Here is a 23,657-nt window from a genome sequence, read left to right as displayed (position 1 = left end):
CTATTATTTTGTTGTTTAAACATATACAGTACAGCTGTTTTTGCCATTTATTAGTCTTTTGAATATTAGTCATAAATGAGAGTTTTCTTTTATCATTATATGGAGAAAAGCAGTAACAATTGGTTATATAATATCTCTCTGGGACATACAGCAAATTTACATAATTTAATAATTTTGTTGTTAAATATTAAGGCAGAGGTAAAGTTGACCAGCATTCTTAAGAGAACTTGCCATGGATGATAGATATTGGATTTAAGAATTAAAAAAGAGGGACACATGCTGGAGAAAAGATTAATTATAGAGATGTGCTAATGATGAATAAAGGCACTTGCCCATAGTTAAGTTAAAGTGTTATCCTCATCCTTGGATTTTAAAAAAATATACTAGCATAAAATCTGCTACCTCCTACAGATTATTCTTGCTCTGCCACCAGTATGATACTAGCAAATGTTGCTGTCTTTATGTTTCATGACAAGACTTGTGGATTTCCCTGCATTTCCTTCCCTTGTTACAAATATTACAAAATGATGATAAAACTTCTACCATTCACACACTTGAATGTTGGTTAGGCTCAGGTTGGGGCTTAGAAAGAGAACGTTATGATTGATGATCAACTATAGGATGTATATAGTATTATTACAATTATACGAAGATTAGAATGGAATATTGTCTATGGTTTTATAATTTGCTTGTTTTTTGTAGTGAGCTGCTTAGATGCACTAATAATAAATAAAATTCACTGGTTTTATGCATGAATTTTGCTCTTGGTGTATTTAAAGAGAATCTAATTATCATTTGATACTAGCTGAAAGTTGAACTCATTTGGACAGGAGTTTAATGCTATCCTATAATATTATTATGTTCTGGAACAGCGCTAAATCAAGATCCAAAAGCATTCTGAACAGCGCATGAAGCTGTTAAAGAGAGACAGAGAGAGCTGCTTCAGCATGTAAACCCACCCCACATGTTCAAGATGACCCAGGTGGCCTTAGAAGACAATGCCCACCCAAGTATGCATGCACTACTCTAATGCCAATGAGTACCAGATTGTTCCTATTTCCTAGGAGTCATCTGAATGTGAAATTGGTAGAATGGTCAGTGAAGTGCATCAGAGCATACCCATGGCAAAACCTATGTTAGATAAGAGGGAAACATGATGTTCCCACTATTACAACAAAAATGATTTAACAATGCTTCAAATATAGGGTGGGGATCAAATGAAGGAAATGTTATTTATTTTATTTATTTTTATTTTATTGGATTTATATACCGCCCTTTCCCGAAGGACTCAGGGCGGTTTACAGGGTAGCTAAAACCAAATCAATACAAAAATTAAAAACAATTAAAAAAATTAAATCATCCCTAAAAATAAAAACCCCAGTTAAAAATTCTCAGCCTGGGCTGGAGAGCTCAAAGAGCCAGGTCTTCAGGTCCCGGTGAAATGAACGAAGGTTGGGGGCAGTCCTAAGCTCCATGGGCAGCTGGTTCCAGAGGGCAGGCGCACCCACAGAGAAGGCCCTCCCCCTGGGTGTTATCCGCCGGCAGTCTTTTACCGGCGGCACCCTGAGAAGACCCTCCCTGTGTGAGCATACTGGACGAAGGGAACTTGATGCTGGCACTTGATGCTGGAACTTATGATGATCATAGCAGCAAAAAGAGGCTGTAATGGCATGTTTTGAAAGGCTCAGATTAAAATCACAGAGATATTTAAATGTCAATAACAATCAGAATAATAAAAGCAATGATCCTTGTGCTGGCAATGCACAGCATGAAAGCTGAACACTGAAAAAGAAAGTACATAGATATTTTTGAATCATGGATTTGGAAATCGTTATCAAGTGTACCATGGACTGCAAGAGGACCAATTGGTTATAGACCAATGGCAAGTATACATTCATATATTTTGAGCATATGATATGAGCAGGTGATAAACTAGAAACAAATACTATCTTTGGCATAATGAAAGGGAAGACAGCAGATAAGAACTGCAGATTATCACTAAAAACAGATAAATACTGCAAGGTTTGTTCTACACAATCACCAGGAGTCAATCTTGACTTGCTGGGGCATTGCTAAGAGTAACATCTGAGTGTATGTTTTATATTAAAAAAAATCTCTTGTGGAGGAAATTCCAATGTCTTTCTATAAATCACCCAGTCTTTAAAATGTAAATATGAAAGTTGATGAGACTTTCTAACCTACTCAGAATAACTGCAATGGAAATAATATCAGAATGATGAGAATTATGTAAACTAAGCATCTTTATACAATAAAGTAGGAAAACGGAAAACATTTTGGAGCTGCAATTTCTCCTGGCCTTCTGAAACATCTAAATAAAGAAATATACAAGTCAAAGTGAAATTAAGGAATAATTCAGTAGATCTTTCTTATAGATTGGTCTAAAGCAGGCATGCACATGAGGTCTGAAGCCTGCCAAGCAGCCTTGTGCAGCCCACCATTTTTTTTAAAAATAGTAAATTTACAACTGCTGCTGCCTCCCCCAAAAGGCATGCTGCTGAGCATTTCCATGTTTCACCACTACATATAGCCAACTCCAGCGTTTCTGCTGCTCTGTGGAAAAGCTTATTCCTATAATCCTACTCCTACTCCTGCATTCTATTCTATTCTATTCTATTCTATTCTATTCTATTCTATTCTATTCTATTCTATTCTATTCTATTCTATTCTATTCTATTCTATTCTATACTACAGGTATTTCTTAGTGGCCTGCCAGGATTTTTAATTGATCATTGTGATTTTTTCCTTGACTAAGCTCTGCAGGGCTAGTGTAAACAAAATGGTAAAATATGAGTATTGTTTTTAGTTTAGGGTTGTCTTGTTTCTATTTTTTTAATTTAAAAGATGATAATCTGTATAAAATTTTAAAACTATAAAGAAGATATACTGTTTGAAAAACTATTACTATGACCCACTGTGACTGATATTTAAAAATAAGGAATGAAAATGTTTATCTGTCTATACTCTAACATTGTATTTTCAAAGTTTCTAAGACTGTGATAATCTTTGACCACATAATGAAATAAAAACTGTTTTTCTCTGAAAGAGCTAGATGAAGTGAAACAATTTAATACAATATGGACAACATACAAAATATTACAAACAGTTTCTAAATTATTGGAATTAATGTAAACCTGGAAATTCATTATATTTTGTTTCTGTGAATATTTTCAAAAGATCTTCAGCATTTTAATCATTATGTTCCTGAATAGTTGCAGCTGTTTGTCAGTCCAAAGTAAGAAGGAGAAGGAGGAGGTGGTGGTCATAGTGATGGTTTTGGAAAGATTAACAAATTGTTCAATGCCAAAATGAATTTTAAAAAATCTGGAGGGTTATAACTTCTTGTGATTTTTATTATGTCATATACAGTATTAATGAGTATTCAATATATCTTATGTTTGCTAATGAGTGAGAAATATGTTGTATTTCCTTGTTGTATATTATTAGATTATCGTAATTGTTGCTTTTTTAAAAAATAATGTACCATATTGTTCTATTTAGATTTTGGAATGTTTTGCCACTTGAATCAATCAGGGTTTGAACCTAAGGATAAAGGGAGAATCTGGCTTTGTTTTATGCATTTCTAAAATTTAGTATTTATTAAGATGCAGACTTTGTTTTAGATTATACTATGGATGGTAAAGTGTTGTTGCTGTGCAAAGGTCAAAATATTAAATTCATTTCTTGCTGTTCCCAAGAAGTGAAGTCTTATAGACTAAGTATAGTTTCATATTCACCAGAAGATAAATTGCTCTGTTTTTCCTCTAAAAGTTTCTAAAAATAGAATGTTCTGAAGCTCCTATGAACAAAAGAATTCTGAAGCTCTACCTCTGCTATTCTCTGCTTTATCTGTATTTGGCTGTTTTGCTTGAAGAACTCCATCTTTTAATATTCTAACGTGTATTTTCCTATGTCTCTTATAAGGATAATTTTTTCCAATTGCTCAGTTCTTGTAACAGCATTTTCTCTAATAGGGATTTTTAAGAAGTGGAAGTACAAAGTTTAAAAATATATTTTAAAGATATACTTCTTGCAAATCAAGCATCTAAACTTATATTAGCTCTTGTTAATTCCAAAACATTACTAGAAAAACCTTCATTGTACATATTTAAAATAATGTTGAAGGAAAAGTCTGGTTTCATCATGGTTCAGTCCAAGCCAGGAATGAACAACATGGTGACTGCTTTAGAAAGAAGGTTACAGTTTATTGAAAAGGAGAGCCAGACAGAAAGATGGCTCTGGAAGAAAAGAAAGAGAGCACATGTAGGGGGTGGGTTTTTATACTCTCTGGGACTCTTGAGGTTGTTTCCTGTTCCTGTTTGAGGCTTTGTATTTCCTGTGTCATGTACTTTGACCTGAGTCTGAGTATGCCCATTTGGCATCTGTGGATTAATCCTATTATGTCCTTTCTTAGAGTTTGGGTGTAGATTTTAGGTGTCTTTGTCTTCTTAATCTTCTAGTTTGAGGATTCCAACCTTCCTGAATGGATTATTAATCTGCATTTCTACAGAGCTGGTTTCTGCTTGGGGGAGGGAGACTTGGGACTATTAAGAAAAACTGGGCATGCTTTTCTGCCTCTTTAAGATCCTTTGAGGAAATACAACATTCTGCCCTTTTAATATTTCCTTCTCTGAGGGGGGGGGGTTGACTTCCCTCAATAAATATTTATTTGAATTCTACAGAGCAGGGGTGTCAAACTCGCAACATCATGTGACGTGTTGCAACGTATTGCGACTTTTTAGCCATTGCTGGCAATGGGGTGGGCGCGGTTTCGCTATGATGCATCCTGCCCGTGGGCTGGCAGTTTGACACCCCTGCAATAGAGCATAGACAGCTAATTATCTAGCATATAAATCATACTCAATTAAATAAAATATTTAATTTACATTGCAGCCTTTCTGCCCAATAGGTAGTTTCTGTTGAGTTACAATTGCTTTGCAATGTTTATGGGCATGTGTAAATACACAGACCCACATCCACACAAACACAAACAGAATAGCTGCTAGGTTCTCTTATTAGTCTTTTTAATTCATTCTCCCTCTCACACACACAGACACATATCACTAAAATTTGGCATCAAAAAGGAGTTTTAAAAATTGGCAAAGCAAATGAACCCATTCTCTGTTTAATTTACAAATTCTTACATTTTTCATGTATGCACCTTGAGCAGTATGTCCTTTGAGTAGTCTCTCCTTTGCTTCTGGTTCTTGTCATGCCTACAAAAGTGGGATGTTAATGGAAAATAGTAGAAAGAGGAAGACAGCCTTTCACCGCTGTTTCTAGGGCTTTCAGTGGAGCTCATTTTCACTAAAATTATAGAGATACAGGAAGAATAATTAGATTTTCTTTCCTTCCTTCTCCACCATGTCTCTCAGAAAAGTCTTCCATGAAGTATTGTAACTTTTTGGTATCAACGTGGGCGAATGAGATGGTGGCTGCAATATGCAGATTATTGAAACTTCCCATTTGTGACTCACCCATATAATTTATCTGCTCTGGCATAGTACTTATAGCCATATATAAATGAGGAAAAAAGCAAGATTGATAGATGAACTATCATTAGAATTGATCATTTTAAATTGTAAAAGCAGACCAAAAGTAGAGTAATATTATAGATGTAAAATTGTACATCTAACCCAAGATGAAACAAGCAGATTTCTTATTCAAACCAAATCCTTTATTATACCCAATGACTTTATGTACTGTACGTACAATTCAGTAACAATATTATAGGAGTGGAAGGTGAATGAGATAAAGTTAGCTGAACAATTTACACAAAAAAGAGAGCAGAAAGGAGGAGAAAGTTAATACAATGGGTAAGAACTGGAATACCAAACTATATATATAGAGAGAAAATTGAAGTATATACCAAGCTATATTGTGGTAAAACACTCTAATATAGTATTTAAATAGTAATATATTAAATTTTTAGCTAATTCAAGATGTGCTGATAAAATGCAGAGATATACAATACAGTAATAAAGTTCTACCTGGATACTTCAGGCATAGTTAATGATGCTTACTTAATACCTAATAGTTTATTATAATCATAATTTAGGGTTATATTAAATGAGGAAATAGAGAAAGAGAAGGGAAAGAAAAATAAAATTGTCCAAGGACACCAAGCTATCAGGTTGAGTCTGAAGTTGGTTGTTGCTTAGTTTTAATTATTGCAGTGATTAATTTAGCTGTCATGTTGGTGATGTCACAATTTAAGCCTGAAAGGATGTAGTGGCTATAGAAATTATCAGTTCTCCCTAGCACTGGCAATAAAAGAAAGGGGAGTTGAAAAGTTGCCTCATAGATCTTTGTGGAAGTTACAGTAAATAAGAATATTGTGGATACTTCAGTTCTCCAGATTCACAAGACCTTGTACATTGGGGTACAAAGATGTAGTCATAGCAGCCATATAGAAACAATAATGGGAGCCTAGTCCTAAAAATCCTTTCTTGAACTTAAAGGAAGTGAGAATGTCCCAAGAAGCTTGCAGATTCTTAGGAACTTGTATCTAATAGAATTCTAAAGCTCTGAGAAAGGAAACTGATTTCAGATTGATATTCAGCATCGCTCAATCTTTGCAGCACTAGCTTTTTGTCCAAAACATAATTGCATAGAAGAGAATTTACTATTCTCATAACTGATTCAATACACTTGTAACATCCTGCAAGAAAGGTGTTCCTGATAGGTATGATCTCTTCAGCCTTCCCCAGGGCCCAATTTTATTCTTATAAAATTTCTCTTGAGTGTTCTGGAAAGAATTTCACAGGGCATCTGGAGTAGCTGAAAATGGTTCTATTATCTTTCCAACATTGGCTTTCTATTTAGGTAATAAATGCTGTTTACAATGTTGATCAGCATTGATCTGCAACTGAAGAATATTCCACTGTTTAGAACTGTAAAGATAGGATGGGTAAATGCCAGGTTCTGCCTCTCTAATTCATTTTACCAGCATTTGGGTCCTGACAAGATAAATTCTGTTGATTTAAGAACTCATGTACTTGGACACCATCTTGCTTGAAGTTTGTCAATACTTTGACACAGAACCAAGATTTGGTACATCCTACACTACTGACCGGCTAAAAGAACAACATTTTTTTACTAAATTTTTGGTAAGTTCTAAACCCAAATATAATGTGAGATTGGTAGAAATAGCTGCAACATAATGGAAGGTTTATTCTAAATGTAGACATGCAAAAAATGTGGACATACAGTACTGTAATATGAAACATATTTTGGAAAAGTTAGCCAATCGGGATATATGTATGCTTATAATTAGAGGAGACCTCAAATATTCTGATTTTGGCACAATTCATATTTCCAAAATAAATTTATTTTGGTTTATTCTCAAAAATACTGCACAAACATAACTTTAGCAATTTCTACATATTCTTTTTTTAAATATGTGATTCATCCTCATAAGACTGTCAACATTTGAAAGAAAATATTTGTAAGTAGTAGGATAAAAAGGAATCATTCAGAGTTTGCTGAGTTAGAATAAATTAGACCATGGGGAGGCATATGAAGATTTCTGAGATACTTTTTTTTTATTGAAAAGTTTTATCATACATTTTATCTTTAACAATACCCCCTACCCCTCCCCTATCCCTCCCTCCCTACCCCTCCCCCCCCTCCCCTCCCCCCCCCCGACTTCCCAGAGCTAAGTACAAGGTATAAAAACAAAAAAAAAACAATCATAAACATCCATATGCTAACAACCATAGACTCTAAAATCTATCACTCTCTGGCTCATATAGGATAATTACAAACACTAATAATATTAAATACATATAGAAAAAAAAGAGAAAAAAGAAAAAGGAAAGGAAGACTTATTCAAATGCTACATGAAACTTCTTAGTCCCATATTTGTTCTGAATATACTCAATCCATTTTCTCCACTCCATAACATAGCGTTCTTGCGAATGATCTTTCAAATAAGCCGAGATCTTTGCCATCTCTGCCAGGTCAGAAACCTTTAAAGTCCATTCTTCTATAGTCGGCAGTTCCTCCTTCTTCCAATATTGACCTACTAAGAGTCTTGCTGCCGTAATTAAATTCAACATCAACTTAGTGTCCACAACCGTAGCATCTGTAATTATTCCCAACAAAAAAAGTTGCGGACAAAACTTTATCCTTTGCTTAAAAATCTTCTGCATATTCCACCAAATTTTTATCCAAAAAGCCTTAACCTTTTTACAAGTCCACCATATATGAAAATATGTTGCATCTTCTTCACCACACCTCCAGCGTTTAGGCTGATAGTTCGGATACATACTTGCCAGCTTTTTAGGATCTAAATGCCATCTGTAAAACATTTTATAAAAAATTTTCTCTTAGATTTTGAGCTTGTGTGAATTTTACGTTCCTCACGCAAATCCTTTCCCATGTGTCCATTGTAATAACTTCTTGGATGTTTTGGGCCCATTTAATCATACAATCCTTAACGAGTTCTGTTTCTGAGTCAATTTCTATCAAAGCAAGATATATCCGTTTAATATGTGCTGGACCCTGATTTCTGATTTGCTTTATCAGATTTTCATCAGTCATTGTAAAACCATTTTTCTGATCTTCTTTCCACCTGGCCCGTAGCTGAGTATATTGAAACCAAGTCTGAAAAATCTTCTCGTCTCGCAAGAGACTATATGGTTTCAAACACCAGACATTTCTTTCCAAGCTTAAAATCTCCTTGTACGTAGTCACATCATGTTTAAAACCAACATTTATATTTTCTATTGCATGTTTTGGAATTGCCCACAATGGTATCTTACAATCTAATTTATGTCTGTACTTCTTCCAAACTCTCAACAATACCTGTCTTAAAATATGCACTCTAAAGACATTATCTACCTTCTTATCATACAACAAATATGCATGCCAGCCAAACAACATCATGGCCCTCAAGATTTAATAATCTCTCTTGTGTCAAATTAATCCAATCACTTATTCCTACTAACGCAGCAGCTTCATAATATAATTTAAAATTAGGCATTTTAAGACCACCTCTTTCACGAGTATCCTGTATAATCTTAAGTTTAACTCGTGGCCTTTTCCCTGCCCATCTGAGATACTTATTTTTGTTTCAGTTTGAATAAGTAACCACATTATGATAGCTAACCCCAAATCTAATATAATAGATAAAATTTCCTAGAAAAGAAACAGACTAGTTCAAAATATAGCGTTAGCACTTAGCAATAGCACTTAGACTTATATACCTCTGCACAGTACTTTACAGCACTCTCTGAGTGGTTTAGAAATGTCAGCATATTATCCCCAATAATCTGGGTCTTCATTTTACTGGCCTTGGAAGGAAGGCTGAGTCAAACTTGAGCTGTTCAGGATCGAACTCCTGGCTGTGGTCAGAGTCAGCCTGTAATACTGCATTCTAACCACTGTACCACCACGCAACTAAACTCTATATATTACATTATAGTTACTTGATATATTGTGTCATTAAGTTATAGTGGACTCTTAGCAGTCACATACTGGAAACAGATTTTCCCATGGTGATCTATCCCTTTTCTGGAATTTTCAGGTTTTCCAATAGAAGGCTCATCACCACTATAACTGTGACTGTCCACCTGCCTGCTGGTTGTTCTCTTTATTTCTACCTTTCCCAGCCTAGAGCCTTCACTAGAAAACCATGTCTTTACACAATGTGTGTCTGAATTTGAATATGATCATTTGTGCCTTGAGTGAGAACTCTGGATTGATTTGCTCAATGATTCATTTGTTATCACTATCCATAATATTCTTAGAAATCTTCTCCAACCCCAAAGTTCAAAAGTGGCAATACTTTTCCTATCCTGCTTCCAATTTTTGCTTCCATCAAATGTCACAGAGAACGCCATGATTCTATCTTTGTAGGTATAGACACAGCCAACATTTAAATATCTTTTTCAAGGCCTTCCTATGATGCATTTCAAGTGCTAGTCTGTGGCATATTCATTGCTTGCTTGTTCCCTTACTGTTGATGGTTGATTCTAAAAAGCAGAAGCTATCCACCACTTCAAAATTTTCATTATCAGTCCCAGGGCTGGTTGGTTCTTCTGCCTGTTGTCATTAGTTTGGTCCTCTTTAAATTCAATCTTAGTCCCATTTTTTTCGGTGTGCTCCTTGATTTTAAATCCTTTCTATTTTTAACTATCAGAGTTGATCGGTGATTAATAACCAACTATCATCATTGCACAGTTTATTGATACTTCTTCCTCCACTTAAGTCACACTCATCTACTTCTTATCTAGCTTCTCTTAATATATATTCAGCATATAGGTTGAATAAATAAGGAGAGAGCATGCAGCCTTGTCCCACTCCTTTGCCAACCTGGAGCCAACTTGTTTCATAAAGTTCTGTCTATATTATAGTTTCCTGACTTGTATATAATTTTTTCATGAGGATAATGAGATTTCCATTTTTATGAGCATTTTCCACAGCTTGATGTGATCAACATAACCAAAGACCTTCCTATAATCAATGAAGCACATTCTAAATTATTTGTGGTATTTTGGGCTATCTCAATTATCCAGTGTGCATCAGCATAATGTCTGATGTTCCTTGGCCTTTTCTAAAGCCAGCTTGAACATCTGGCATGTCTTTTTCCATATAGTGCTCTAATCTGTATTAGATGAGCCTAAGCATTATTTGTGCTAGCATGTGAAATTAAGGATATTGTACAATACTTTGCACGCTCTGCTAAGCCTCCTTTTTTGGTATTAGTATGTAGATTGACCCCTTCCAATTGGTTGGCCACTATGTCATTCTCCAAATATGCTGGCATAGGTTAGTTAAGAGCTTTTACTGATTCTTCTTCTGTTAGTTTGCCAAATTTCTGTGGTTATTCTATCAGTTCCCATAGCCTTCAGACTTGGTAGTCAAAAGCATGCTGATCTAACTTCATCTTGTAGTACTAGAGATTCTTATAAGTAATAAGTAATAATGCTAAGCTTGTAAGCCGCCCTGAGTCTTCGGAGAAGGGCGGGATATAAATGTAATTAAAAAAAAAGTAGGGAATATTTTTAAAGAAATCTTGGCTGTTGACATCTTACTGTACAGTTTTTCAGTACGCTCCTTCTACTTTTGTTTAATTTCTTTTGAATCTGTTGCTATCTGTCCATTGGTATTTTTAGCATACCACTTCAAGGTTGGAACTGCTACTGAGTTCAGAGATCTTTTGAAAGACGTTCCTTGTTTTTCCATATCTGTTTCCATTTTCAGCGTCTTTACACATGTTATTGAAATTCTGCTTCTTGTCTCTACTAACAAGTCTCGGTAATTCTTTGTTAAATTTCTTTCTGAGATTTTGGTCTTTCTGGGCTTTGGCCTCTCTTCTTGGCAATTTCTTTGGCTTGTTTTGACTCATTTTTTTTACTTTCTTCTGTTTCTTCATTTCTGGCAGTCTTTTTTCACATTAATCCTTAAAGAAGTCATTCTTCAAATTCTTTCCACTGTTCCTCTCATTTTCTATCAGAAACTCAAAACAATTCCTAATTAATCCTTGAAAATGGTGAGTATATATGTTCAAGATCATCTCCTACAAATTTATTTCCTTCTCCTTTAGTTTAACTTGGAATTTGCATATGAGCAGTTTGGGATCTGTTCTACAGTCAGCACCTGGCCATGTTTTTAATGCTATAACTGAGTTACTTTATTTAGTAACAACATAATCAATTTCATTACCATATATTCCATCTGGTAATGTTCATGTATTGAGGTATTATTTTGGTTGTTTGAAGCCAGTGTTAGCTTGAAGAATTCATTGGAGTGGCAGAAATAAGATAAATTGGTCTCCTGCTTCATTTTAGCTTCCTAAATCATACGATCCAATTATGTTTTCCTCTTTCGTATTGGCAATTTTGGCATTCCAGTCTCCAATCACAAGCAGCACATTTTGCTTGCATCTTCTGTCGGTTTCAAATTGAACGTGATCATAAAATACAGCACCTTCCTATTCTTCTGCATTGGCAGTTGGAACATAAATTTGAATGATCACCATACACAACGTCCAGTGCGGTCCCACAGAGAGGGCCTCCTCAGGGTGCCTCCGATCAAAGAATGTCAATTGGTGGCCCCCAGGGGGAGGGCGTTCTCTGTGGGCGCGCCAGACCTGTGGAACCGCTTGCCGGTTGAGCTCCGGATGGCTCCCGACCTGCGCTCCTTCCGGCGTGATTTAAAAACTTATTTATTTGAACAATCTGGCCTGGTCTGATGGGTTTGGGGTTGGATTTAAATAAGTTTTAACACATTTTTAGTATTGTATTATTGGGCATAATTATTTAATTTTTTTTAATCTCTTTTTTAACTTTTGTATTTACATTTTGATATTTATTGCCCTGTACACCGCCCTGAGTCCTTCGGGAGAAGGGCGGTATAAAAATTTAATAAATAAATAAAATAAATAAATAAATCTCATCAATATTATTTGGTTATTGATTGAATTGTAGCCAAGTATTGTTCTTACTATTCTTATTGTAACTACAGTTATAAAAGCAATGCCATTCCTTCTTTGTTTTTCATGTCCTGAATAATAAACAGTTTGATCGAACTGAAGATGTACAATTTCAATCCATGTCAATTCTCTAATGTCTAAGATGTCAATTTGTAGTCATTTCACTTAATCTTTCACTCTGTTAAACTTTCCTATGTTCTTGCTTCTTGCATTCCACGTTCTTTCTATAATTCTGTCTTTGTAGCTTTGGATCTTCTTTACCTGTACAATATGGCAACATCAGCAATTAGACATCCTGTATAGGTTTTAATTCTAGCCATGTCAAAACTCCATTAGTACTCTAAAAGATTCTGAGCTCTTCAATAGCATATTGAGTGCCATCTGACCTGAGGGGCCTATCACCCAGCATTATATTGTCGTCACTTTATATTTTTTTATTCCATGTGGTTTTCTTGGTAAAAATGCAGGAGTGGTTGCAGTATGGATTGCTGCCTTACTATTGCTACTAAAGTGATCGTTTGGTTCCTATATCCTACACAGGTAGTCCTTGCTTAGTGACTGCTTCATAGTTTGCAGTTACAACTGTGATGAAAAAGTAACTTTGCAGCCAATCCTTACATTTATAACCTTCACAGATCTGTGAAGGAAAGGAAAGCTAACATAAGATTGTAAGCATAGTCATGGTTTCACTTAATGACTGCCTTACTTAACAAGTGAATTGTCAGTCCCAATTGTGGTTGCTCATTGAGGACTACTTATCTATCATCTGGTTCCAATATCACTGCTGCTGAATAGAGATGCACTTTAGCTGTGGGATGACTTTCATACCTTTAGCTGTCACTGTATACTGTATACTCTTGGCATACAGTTCTGATGTTCTTTACTTATCCCTCCTAGGAATACCCCCAACCACAATGAGGAGGTACCACTGGACTTTATGAGGGAACATAATAGATTTTTTAAAAATGTAAAATACTGCCATTTCGGACTCTCATTTCTTCACATTATAACCTGTGGAAAACCAGGGTTTTTTTCTAACCGATCTAGAAGATATTAACAGAAAAACAGAATAAGGGACCTTGGACGTCTTCTAGTCCAACCTGCTACCCAGGCAGAAAGCCCAATACCATTTCAGACAATAGTTGCCCAATCTCTTCTTAGAAATCTGCAGTGTTGGAGCACCTACAACATCTGGAGACTAGTCATTCCACTGATTAACTGTCAGGAAAGTTCTCCTCAGTTCTAGGTTGCTTCTCTCCTTCATTAGTTTCCATCCATTGTTTCTTGTCCTGCCTTTGGAGAATAGCTTGACTCCCTCCTCTTTGTGGCAACCTCTGAGATATTGGAACACTGCTATCATGTCACCCCTAGTCTTTTCCCCCCCATTAAACTAGACATACCCAATTCCAGCAACCGTTCTTCGTATGTTTTAGCCTCCAATTCCCTAATTACATTTGTTGGTCTTCTTTGTACTCTTGAGTATCTACATCCTTTTTATATTATGGTGATCAAAAGTGGATGAAATATTGCAAGTGTGGTCTTACCAAGGCATTATAAAGTGGTACTAACATTTCATGTGATCTTGATTTTATCCCTCTGTTAATGCAGCCTATGTGTTACTTCTTTCTTGAGTGCGATTTAGAAAATGCAAAATATGTGGTGTCACCCATAGTGGTGAAATTACTCAAACAAAACCAAGCATGGCTAAATAATTTGACTTGTATCAGAAAAATTCATGGACATGCTTAATTTCAAATCCGTTGTTATTTATTTTAAACTGCTTTACTGCAAAAATGATTATATCAAATTGTTTGTGTTCAAGATTAAATAGCGTGGGTTAGAAATCCCATGCTTATCCAAAATCACCCCCATGAAGGCACACAAGCTGGGTGAGTTTATCTGCTGGGAAGGCTGTATTGCTTTGAAATTACATGATTGTAAATTATACAAAACCCTCAATATTCTGTGCTGCCAGCTTGTAATGTTACTTTTTCCTCTCTTGCAGATGAGGTCAGCCAGTCTCATGGTATCAGATCTGTCACAACTCACAAGAAAGAAGCCTGGTAAGTGTTCGCATTTATGACAGTGACTTAGCTTAGCATTTTAACATTCTGTGGACCAGTTTAGTTTTCACTTGCATTGGAACATTAAGCTTAATTTAATGTTGTGCAAAATGAAATGTATAAACTCACCCATATAATTCTTCGGGGAAAATTCCACAGCCTGTCTTTGAATTGAGGCATAATTAAGCCAGATACATGTACATTTTAGATAAATGGATAACATACAACATGTTTACTACTTGAGGATTGATCCTGAGTACATTTATTTGGGAATTGTGAAAAAAGTGTAAAATTGTGGAAGACTGCCAGAAAAAAAATGGATACGTTTAGAGCTGGTTTAATATCATCCTTTAACCATTTAAGTAGTATGTTGCTTCATATTTTAATAGTCCTTGCTGCTATATCAATAATGTTGGAGAAATGTGGCTGTGAAACTAAACAAGAGTTTCAGTCTCCCCTATTATTAACCATTCTGGCTGAGACTGCTGGGGGTATTTTGGTAAATCCAAAAAGCCATGATTTCAGCATCCCTTTTCTATATGCTCAGCAAATAATATGTACGCATACTCTCTCATGTGGACATATGTGCTGTAGAATAGAATAAAATAGAATAGAATAGAATAATAACTTTATTGTCACTTTGAATGGACACTAATTGGCATACATTAAAATGAAATTTTATTGCATTCAGCTCTCAAAGGCTCACTATCTCCGATATACACTATGTAAATATGACAAAAACAAATAAATAAATACAGAGTTATGCATATACCTACATATATTATATGACACAGAGAAATGACACAGTCTAGTTTGGATTATGTATACATGTGCATGGCAAGAAAAATGAATCTTGCGAGTTTACCAGACAGCATAGGGGACAAAGCTATTACAGAATCGGCTTGTCCTGTTAAGAAATAATTTAAAACCTCCTCCCAGAGAGGAGCAATAGGAAGAGACCGTAAAGTGGATGTGTGGGGTCTCTAACAATGCTTTGAGCTTTAAGCACACACAGACACACATAAAGAATCTACCATCCAAAAGTGAGCAAGGAATTTAAAAGAAATGGATGCAATGATGCAAATTTACAGAATATTGAATGAGGAAGCAATTGCCAATACTGAATGAGGAATCAGTTGCCAAGAGGCCAGAGAATATGAGAACCAATTTTTATGCATGTTAAAAACACACAAAAACCCCTATTAACTTTTTCATGTTTTGAAAGATTGTCATTTGAGTTGTCTTGGTTCAATAATTGTTGCCTTACGATGCACCATTTCACCCAATGGAAGGTTACAAACAAAGACAAGTTTTCACAGTGTAAAGATAGTTCCTTGGGGATTGTTATTACGGTAATTGTTTCTTTTTAAACTGGCATTGGACTTAGAACAATTATTCTTTAATAGTCACATAGACTAATAAAAATTGTCTTGCGATAGTTTAATTTATAGTTTTTAACTGACCTGCCTTGACTGTTCTTTTCAGCAACAAGACAGAAGACTGTTTAAAATTCAGGAAAGGCTGTTGTAAAGCAGATCCTAACAGATCCGTGGATCAAACAAGCACGAATGTCTTGTGGGATTGCTCTATACTGGAGACAATGGGTAGTGTCTCCAGGGAGGAAAGCACTTTAGAAAAACTTTCTGGTTTGAAGGACTCAATGAACTCTAAGGAAGCTGAATGGAGAAATCCTTGTAACCCAAAGGAATTCACTTCTGCAATGGAATCCAAACTCATAACAATGCTTCAGGTGAATACTAAGGATTTAGGAAGGGAGACCGAGCACATACACTCTCAGGCTTCACCACCACTTGTTGGAATGCAGACTGTTAGTGAAGATGAAAGATACCACAGCAGTGAACCAAAGCATGTAGACACCTTCAGCAAAGAACACTTAAACAAAAGTCAAGTGCTGGAGAAAAAAGACTTTCACAGATTTGACTGGATTTCTGGGCACAGAGAAGGGCATGGGGCGCTCCCCCAAAACATGAGTAAATCACCAGATGTAGAAACAAACCTATCTATTAAGGGACAGTCTGCGCGAGAAGCTTCTTTGTTGGCTTTGCCAGTGTTCAGAAAAATGCTAAATCCCCACTTAAATAAAGCAAACAGTGTAGAGTGTGTGTTCTCTCCCTGGAAGGGACAGGCAGTGGATTCTGATATAGATGAAATAAGTTCTGCTAATCCAACTGACTGGACGTTAGAGAAATCAGGACTTCAGACAGCTATGGATCTTGTTGTCCATAAACATGGTTGGACTGTTACTGATAAAGACACTAGGGAACATGTTCCCCTGAAATCTGTGGACTCTCCTTCCTGTAGCACTTTTGATGAAACAAGACCTTATACGTGCAATGTCCTTTTGGAGGAGCAAGAAAAAGACAGTGTTGGCCAGGAAGGGGATCCAGCTGTTTACACGTGCATTGAGTGTAGCATCTATTTTAAGATGAAAGAACATTTGATGGATCATATGCTTCAGCATAACAGAGGATTGAAGCTGGATCAGGACAGAGAAGACACTAGAGGTCTGGATCAGTTGGCCTGTAATGAGTGTGGATGGGTTTTTGGGGACATTGACTCTCTAGACCAGCACAGGAGGCTTCATCAGCAATCAAGGGAAAGAATCATTGAAGAAATTCAGAAGCTTAATGAATTATCAGATGAAGGGCGAGATGCCAGGCTACAATGCCCAAAATGTGTGTTTGGAACCAATTCTTCTAAAGTGTTTGTTCAGCATGCAAAAATGCATGTTAGGGAGAGGAAAAACCAAGGTTTGAAGAATGTGTTTGGCAGTTCTGTTTGCAATGAACCACAGAACAGCTCTATGCACAATGTCTATAAACATTTCAGGCCAAATGAACATATATCTCAAGTTGCACACAATGCACACAGTAGAAGCAAAAAGCTTAGCATTTGCACGCTTTGCAGCTTCCCTGCACCAAATGAAAATGTTTTAAAAGAACACATGAAATATGCTCATTCCCACCTGCCATGGAACACAGAGACTTTGGAAGCAGACATGAACCAGCCTGGGACTAGTAGGGATGACTATAGCCCTAGCAAGTCAGGAAGATTTTTGGAAAGTGATTATTTGAGCAAAACAGACAGACACTTTCCACAACACCACTGTGACACTATGCCCCACTACAACTCTTTCCTTGACTGCACAGCAGGTCATCCAAAACTTCATAAAACTAATGGCACTAATACAAAGGACATCCCAATGCCAGGATTTCGGGCTAGGAAACGAGCTCCTTATAACTCTTCACAGAATGTCTTGGCAATGTCCTCTCTTACCTCATCAAAAGCTTATTCTCCATATGCCTTGAACCAAATGACAAATAAAAGCACAATTCTGCCACTTGAGGCTGAGAGAGAGAGTTTCCAAAGCCATTCAGGTGGGCTAGAGGAACAACCATGCAAGTGGTTATCTATAAACAATAGGACAACTGAAGAAGAATCCCCTTTGAGGACAGAAATAGAATTAGCACAGAAGAGATACTTTAAACCTTTTGTTATTCCTCAACCTGCCTTGGAACTCAAAAGGACTTTTGCAGGCGCTTTGAAGGCAATGGATTGTACAGACCTATCAGCAGGACAGCAACAGCAGTTACATCAAATGGTTCCTATTGTTCTTGTTGAGGAAATTAATATTTGTCCCCCAAAGACGAAGAAACCGAAGGCGAAGAATCTGAGAAAAAAGTTGTCACCTGCAAGACACTTTGGAATGGAGGAATCTCTTCCTTTAGGTGCATTTCTGTTAGATTCCTCTCTAGAAGGATCTCTTGAACTGGATGATCTTCTGGGTACAGATTCCACAATACTGAAAAATGAGGAGAGAAAATGCCCTTACTGTCCTGATAGATTCCACAATGGGATTGGTCTAGCTAATCACGTGCGGGGCCACCTGAATAGGGTGGGTGTGAGCTACAATGTCCGTCACTTCATCTCTGCAGAAGAAGTGAAAGCTATTGAGCAAAAATTTTCCTTCCAAAAGAAGAAGAAAAAAGGTAGTATGTATTCATTTTGTATTTTTTCAGTGTTTCTATATATTTTTTTTTACATTTCCTCGAAGATGGGTATGTATGCTCTCCAATTTTCTTTCCCGAAAACATTTTTACGATATCTTTGTAATAGCTGGATATTATTACGTTATGATCTAATAGGAGTATAAATGGCCTCTCAGTTTTATTATATGACACTGATTATTATTTTGTTTTTCATAGTTGCAAACTTTGATCCAAGTACGTTCAGTTTAATGAGATGTGAATTCTGTGGAGCTGGCTTTGACACACGTGCAGGGTTGTCCAGCCATGCCAGGGCCCACCTGCGGGATTTTGGCATCACTAACTGGGAGCTTACCATTTCACCAATTAATATCTTGAAGGAGCTACTAGCCAATTCATCTGAACACCCCATGCTGCAGTATGTGATGGAAACAGATCCCTCATCTCCAAATGAAGAAAGAGAGATGCTTGGGTTTGGGCCCTGCAAAACCACAATCCCCATATCTGATTACAGCATTTCACAATCAACTTTTTCCCCTTTCCCTTCTTCCTGGGGTGATGAGACCATGCAGGCTTTCAGACATGGTAAGCACCTTTTAAACTGTATGTGTATCCAGGAAACAGTGCCAATGTAATTTAAATATTCTACCTTCTCTAGTTTCCTTGATAATAGCAGGGTATAAATGGTGGTGTTTGCTAAAAACGTATGAATTAGCTGAAGTGGACTGGGTTTTAAAGGCAGTGGCGTAGCGTGGGTTGTCAGCACCTGGGGCAAGGCAAGTAATTTGTGCCCCCTAACCGCTGCACTGTCCCTCCCCCAGATAGTCCCTCGCTCTCTCTCCGCACCACACCTCACGCCTGGCACCCCCCCTCCACAGTGGGCGGCGACCCGGCGGCTCGGATCGGATTCGCACAGCCAGCACTGCAGTGAGAGAGAGTGAGTGAGCCAGGCAGGGGCAGAGAGCTGCAAGTGCGAGCGCGCCCCCCCCAGATGTTGCGCCCGGTGCGGCCGGCCCCCCCTGCACCCCCCACGCTACGCCACTGTTTAAAGGTCCATTGAGGAGGCCCATAGAAAGCTGATTTATAACAGGGGGCATTTGTTTTCACTAGTATGTCTCTCATTGGAGGGGGGGAAAGGAGCAAATGACAAAATATATGTCATGATGCAAACATGTTATTACATACAGAAGCACTGCAAGAATGTAGTTCACCTTGTGACATCATGAAATATTTATTATACAGGCATCTTCCTAATTTCAGCTTAACTTAGCCTGTGCCTTGCTTTAGAGCTAGAGTTTTGAAGAAAAGGAAGAAAAGGAGAAAATAAAGAAATTGAACAGGAAGAATTGGACTTTAGGGGAAAAAGTTTAAAAGTATATGGGTGCTTCCAGATTAAGTGCTTTCAACAGATAGACCTAAAGTGTGCCTTTTTTTCCCTTTCATAACAGTGATGTGGGGTTTTGTTTGCTTGTGGTTTTTTGGTTTTGTTTTTTTTTGGATAAGCAAGAGAATGAAGAAATGGGAAGAAAGCACAAATATGTTTTCCCCCCCCTGATTTTAATCTCCTTTATTCCATGGAAAAGATTTCAATAAAATACTTCAGAAGTATGACACAATGGACAAAAATCTAAGAACTCAACATAAATCTAAACTATAATATGCTGGTTTGAAACATATTGCATTAGATTTTACCAGGAGATATCACACTACCAGAGAGATTTTTTTTTAAAAAAAAGCAAAATAAATTAATGTAATAAATGATTGAGGCCAACAGTAGAGACCAAATCATCTCATGGTTGGACTATTGTATGCGCTTTACACGAGGCTAACCTTGAAGACATTCAGAGATTTCAGCTGGTGCAGTGTGTGGTGGTGTGGGCGGTTCTTGGGGCCCAAAGAATAGCCCATGTAACACCACTGCCCCGCTTGCTGCATTCGCCACCAGTCTGCTTCCAGTGCAACTCAAGGTGTTGGTAATCACCTTTAAAATCCTTCATGGCATGGGTCCAGCCTACCTGAGTGACCATCTCATCCCACTGGGTTTGGCTCATCTCACCCATGCCGGCAGAGGAAGCATGCTGCCAGCCCCATCAGCCCAATTATTCCAGCTGGTATGGTCCAGGAGAAGGGCCTTCTCTGGTGTTGCATGTGCCCTCTGAAACATCTTGTCCCATGGTGTGAGGTCAGCCCCAACCTTCCTGACCTTTCATAAGGAACTAAAGACCTGGTTGTGCCAGTTGGCTTGCAGCCTCAATGGGAGATCATCACAGTGGAGGTGGTTGATCAATTGACAGCAGATCCCACCTTCCCCCCATTGTGCCCCCCCTCCTCATCGGTAATTGGATCATAACATTTGTGGGTATATATTTATATGTGTGTACGTGTGTGTGCATGTATAAATTACACTGTATATGATATGCAGTGTATTTCCTCTGAAGCCTCTGTTCAGGGACTTGCTTTCTCCTCTTGACTTTTGATCTAGAGGCTGAGTGATCCATTTGTCTTCCCCATTCAGCCTCAGAATGCTGGAAATGAAGCAAACTTCAACAGTAAAATTCATATATTTATACCAAAAATACTAACAAAATAAATATCACGTAAATTTCAAATGCTAAGATTTCTGTTTACTGCTGAATATTAGCAGTGTGAGTTTGGAATGCTATGGGAAATGCATATAGGCACATAATGCCTACTTTTGCTTTAGAAGAGAACAGTACAAATGTGATGAAGGCATCAATTTGTAACATGACCAATAACACATCCTCATTATATGGAAAATAACCAAACCAGGGTATCTTTAATTAGCTTGAGATTATTGTTGGGAAAAAGCAGTTTAAAGAGATGATGGTGAGACAGTTTCGGTCTGTGAAATGCTGAACCACATTCACACTATAATAAATCAGTAGGTAACTTTTCAAAGCGGCCTAGCTAGAATTACCTGAATAACAAGCATTGATGTCATAATGCAATCCTTATTAATTTTCTTCCTAATATTTAAGCAATCAATTTTAACCTTAATAGTGTTGTTAAATCATGCTTTTATGGGATGTTACGAGATGGATATTCAAGCAACATATGAAATATGGATGATAAAGATGAGATGATGATGATGATAATGATTTCAGGAAAAGCTGTGTTAGACTTATTTTTGCAGGAAAGTAAAACATTAATTAAAGAAAGCTTCCTTGATAAAATTAATATGGAGACATAATCATCTAATGCCAACTAGAGCCCTATACTGGGTGGAAAAAAAGATGCCAGATGGTCAATCTGGCCTTAGGAAAGGCCGAAGAGTAGGAGACATTATTGCTGATGCATGCTGGATAATTGAGAAAGCCAAAGAATACAAAAAAGAAGTCAGTGTATGCCTCATCAATTAGAGAAAAGCCTTTGATTGTGTTGATCATGTCAAGTTGTGGAAAGTGCTGAGAAAAGCTTGGAACTCCAGAAAATCTCATGTCCTCTGAAACAGTGTATAGGTCAGGAAGCCACAATATGGACAGAACTTGATGAAAGAGACTGGCTTCAGATCAGCAAGGGAGTGCAACAAGGCTGCATGCTCTCTTCTTATTTATTCAACCTATATGCCAAATATATATTAAGGGAATCTGGATTGGAAGAAGATGAGCATGGTTTTAAATTGGAGGAAGAAAAATGTACACTATACTGATGACGCTATTCTGATAGCTAAAAATGCAAAGGGTCTGCAGTTCCTAGTACTAAAAGAGTGAAAAAATGGACTAAAATTAAAGAAGACCAAACTAATGACAAGAAGTAGAACAATCAGCCTTAGAATTTACAGTGAAGATATCAAAGTGGAGGATAGACAGAACATAAAAAGCAATTTAGGATTAACCATCAACATAAAAGAATAAGCAGTCAAGAAATATGCTGCAGTAGCACTCGGTAGAATAGCCACAAAGGGCTTGGAAAAGGTGCTCAAGTGCTGTGATGTGTCTGTACCTATGAAGATCAAAATTTTGCAGGCCGTAGTATTCCCTGTGACACTCTGTAGAAGCTAAAGATAGACTTTAAAGAAGCAAGATGGGAAAAGAATTAATGACTTGGAGAAGACTCCTGAGAATGGTACAAATGACGAGGCTCAAATTATCCTACTTCTGACATATGCAAATATTTCTTGAAAAGACTATAATTCTGGGAAAATTGAAAGGAAAAAGGACAACCAGTAGCAAGGTGGTTGGATTCAGATACACTGGCAATGAATATATTATTGAGAGTCTTGAAAGAATAGGTTAGGGATAGATTGTCACAGAGAAGATTTATATGGTTGTTAGGAGTCAAAAAGAACTTGGAAACACATAATCAATAAAATGAAAGTTGGTTATATGTTCCAAGTATTCAAAGAATTCTATTGTTTTTCTAATGCATTTAAGTTAACAGTGAGATGACCAAACCAGTTAATGCAGTCTAGATTTGTTCAGAATATAAACAAACTGGCATAATTTCCCACTGTTAATGTATAGGAGTGGGGGCACAATGGCTCAGTAGTTAAAGATGCTGAGTTTGTCAGTTGGAAACCTGATACCCCGGATTCGAGACCAGAGCACCGCACAACAGGGTTACTTGCCCCAGCTCCTGCCCATTCAGCAGTTTGAAAGCATGCAAAAGCGAGTAGATAAATAGGTATCATTTTGGTGGGAAAGTAACAACGTTCCGTGATCCTTTGGCATATAGTGTTAACACCACCTTATAATGCCTTGGTAAGACCACACTTGGAATATTGCATCCAGTTTTAGTCACCACGATGTAAAAAAAGATGCTGAGACTCTAGAAAGAGTACAGAGAAGAGCAACAAAGATGATAAGGGATTGGAGGCTAAAACATATAGAGAACAGTTGCAGGAATTGGGTATGTCTAGTTTAATGGAGAAAAAAAAGACTAGGGGTGACATGATAGCAGTGTTCCAATATCTCAGAGGTTGCCATAAAGAGGAGGGAGTCAAGCTATTCTCCAAAGCACCTGAAGGCAGGACAAGAAGCAACGGATGGAAACTAATCAAAGAGAGAAACAGCAACCTACAACAGTTAGAACAATTAATCAGTGGAATGACTTGTCTCCAGAAGTGGTGAATGCTCCAACACTGGAGATTTTTAAGAAGAGACTGCATAG

At 37.2% G+C, this 23,657-nt stretch overlaps 1 protein-coding gene across 1 annotated transcript in view; it reads left to right on the top strand.

The window, feature by feature from the left end:
• The window catches only part of WIZ (WIZ zinc finger), a 71,664-nt gene that overhangs the window by 27,009 nt on the left and 20,998 nt on the right, over nt 1–23,657 (top strand). The window contains exons 3-5 of the mRNA XM_083355391.1: nt 14,463–14,520; nt 16,006–18,269; nt 18,747–19,112. Coding sequence (XP_083211517.1) covers nt 14,463–14,520; nt 16,006–18,269; nt 18,747–19,112 — 2,688 coding nt within the window. The remainder of the gene's footprint in view (nt 1–14,462; nt 14,521–16,005; nt 18,270–18,746; nt 19,113–23,657) is intronic.

Source organism: Vipera ursinii (assembly GCF_947247035.1).
Source record: "Vipera ursinii genome assembly, chromosome: 2".
Classification (NCBI taxonomy): Eukaryota; Metazoa; Chordata; class Lepidosauria; order Squamata; family Viperidae; genus Vipera; species Vipera ursinii.
This window is presented reverse-complemented; position numbering and strand designations above follow the sequence as displayed.